This window comes from Gekko japonicus, unplaced genomic scaffold (assembly GCF_001447785.1).
Source record: "Gekko japonicus isolate JY-2015 unplaced genomic scaffold, Gekko_japonicus_V1.1 scaffold3738, whole genome shotgun sequence".
Lineage (NCBI taxonomy): Eukaryota > Metazoa > Chordata > Lepidosauria > Squamata > Gekkonidae > Gekko > Gekko japonicus.
Genome location: NW_015168157.1, coordinates 15674 through 17741, shown reverse-complemented (window position 1 = coordinate 17741; position 2068 = coordinate 15674). Strand labels below are relative to the sequence as shown.

At 48.3% G+C, this 2068-nt stretch overlaps 1 protein-coding gene across 1 annotated transcript in view; it reads left to right on the top strand.

Annotated features, from left to right (window-relative positions):
• Positions 1-2068, top strand: part of DHX30 (DEAH-box helicase 30) — a gene marked incomplete at its 3' end in the record, with an annotated part of 34720 nt that overhangs the window by 19387 nt on the left and 13265 nt on the right. The window contains exon 6 of the mRNA XM_015414956.1: positions 1694-1843. Within this exon, the coding sequence (XP_015270442.1) occupies positions 1694-1843 (150 nt within the window). The remainder of the gene's footprint in view (positions 1-1693; positions 1844-2068) is intronic.

Sequence of the window (2068 nt, the reverse complement as noted above, 5' to 3'; positions counted from 1 at the left end):
AGTGCCACCCCAAAAAGAGGCTTCTACAGGAAGTGGAACCAAACCCAAAAATGGCTGCTTTACGAAGCGAAGCCAAACAGAATACTTCTCTCCTCACACCTCCTGGGAAGAATGCAATCCTGAAGGGAGAATGGAACCACACACTGGCTCAGGGAATCCCAGTTGCTTTCCGGTCGTCCGCATCTTCCAGTGGGAAACTTTTTTTTTTTATTTATAATTTTTTATCGAGATTAACTTTATAAATTTATAAGAAAGATTACAATTGAAAGTAGACAAAATACAAATAGAAAACAAACCTATTATTGTAAGCTGTAACTTTGGTTGTATCATGACCAATGTTCCCTCTAAGCTGTGGAGTCTTGTGAGCAAAACATCTACTTTGTGAGCTACTGGCATTAAAGTTGTGAGCGAGCAATTTGGCTGCTGCATAAATTAGTTTGCTCTGGAGCCCTCCTTCCTGAGCTAAGACAAAAATCTGTGAGCCGGAGGCTAAAAAACTGTGAGACAGCTCACACTCAGCTTAGAGGGAACACTGATCATGACATTACTACTGTCTTAACATTTGTAATACAGATTTTCCTATACTTACTGTAGAGTTCCGTACAGAGCTTAAGTGATCACATTTATGAAATTTGAGAACTTCAGTATAGTGAATTGATAGAGTCCAGATAAAGAACTAAAACAGTGGAAGTAATCGATAGATTAGTGAGCCATATTTCAGATCCATTTATGAAATTGAGACCACTGAGAGCATACAAACTGCTGCTGAGACAGGTCGTCTAAGATTGGATACCATTTCCCTGTGAATACCGATTGGTTTGAGTTTTGAGAGGTAAAGGACAATTTGTTAGTGACTGCGTCCGTAAGATAGTGGTTCCATAATTTACGAAACCAGCTATCCATCATTGGTGTTCTGACATCCTTCAGTGGGAAACTTTCATTTGAATGAGGGAAGTCAGCAACAGGCCCTGCCTTACAATGGCCCAACTGCACTTTCAGAAGAGCCAAGAGAAGTACTGGCAGGGGCAATGGCACCCCTCCCAGGGACCAAGTTCGGGGACCCTGTTAGTTACATTATATGTTTTATGGCTGGGGTCTGATGACTCTCTTGTGCAAAGACTTCCTCCAGTGGGAAATTACTTTTCTGATGGGGAGAAGAGGCTGTCGTCCTTGGAAGGAGAGAAGTAATTATTTCCGGAAGTCTCTGTCTCTCTCTCTCTCTCTCTCTCTCTCTCTCTCTCTCTCTCTCTCTCTCTGTCTCTCTGTCTGTCTGTCTCTCTCTCTCTCTCTGTCTCTCTCTCTGAGGCTGCTGGGGGCGGGGGAGCTGTCGGTCCCAACCATGTGTCTTCTGAAGTGCTATAGAAGTTGAGGGCTAATAAGGAAGTGTTGCCTATATTTCGGTTTCTCCCAAAATGTCCATTTTGGGGAAGGGGGAAGAAAGGCGACAAATACTTTCTCATTCTGTGGCTTTAGAATTTCTGGCAAATAACCTCTGTGAGCATTCAGCAGCTCTCTTCTCCGGCCTGCTGTGCTGGGGGGGGGGTGGCATATAGAATCCAGCTCCTGATAGGCTCTGAGGAGCCAGGCCTCTGGCCTGGTTGGGGCCCCTCGACGTCGGACTCGTCAGCATGAGGAGCTGAGTTCCCTTCCTGCAGCCCGCTGTTGATTCCCCTTCTCCCCCCACCCCTTGCAGGAGTACATGCAGTTCCGCACGGTGGGCACCAAGACCAAGATCTGCAAGCTGACCTTGCGCTGGCCGTGCCCCCTGACCTTTGCCGCGAAGGGCCGCCGCAAGGTGGAGGCGGAGAACAAAGCGGCTGCTTTGGCCTGCCAGAAACTGAAGGTGGGTCGCTGAAGGTGCAGAGCCCGGAAGGCTCCCTGTCCGTCTCCGCTGCTCTGGCCCTCCGGGTGGATTGGGGGGGACGTCCAGGGATCGTGGGCTCTTTCAGCACTGCTTCCATTCAGTGGATCTCTGTCGGTGCAGCAGTCCAACGTCACAGCTGCTGGCACCCTTCTGGACTGAAGGGTATTGGCTTTGGAATGTTCAACCAGTCTCTCTGTCCTCCCC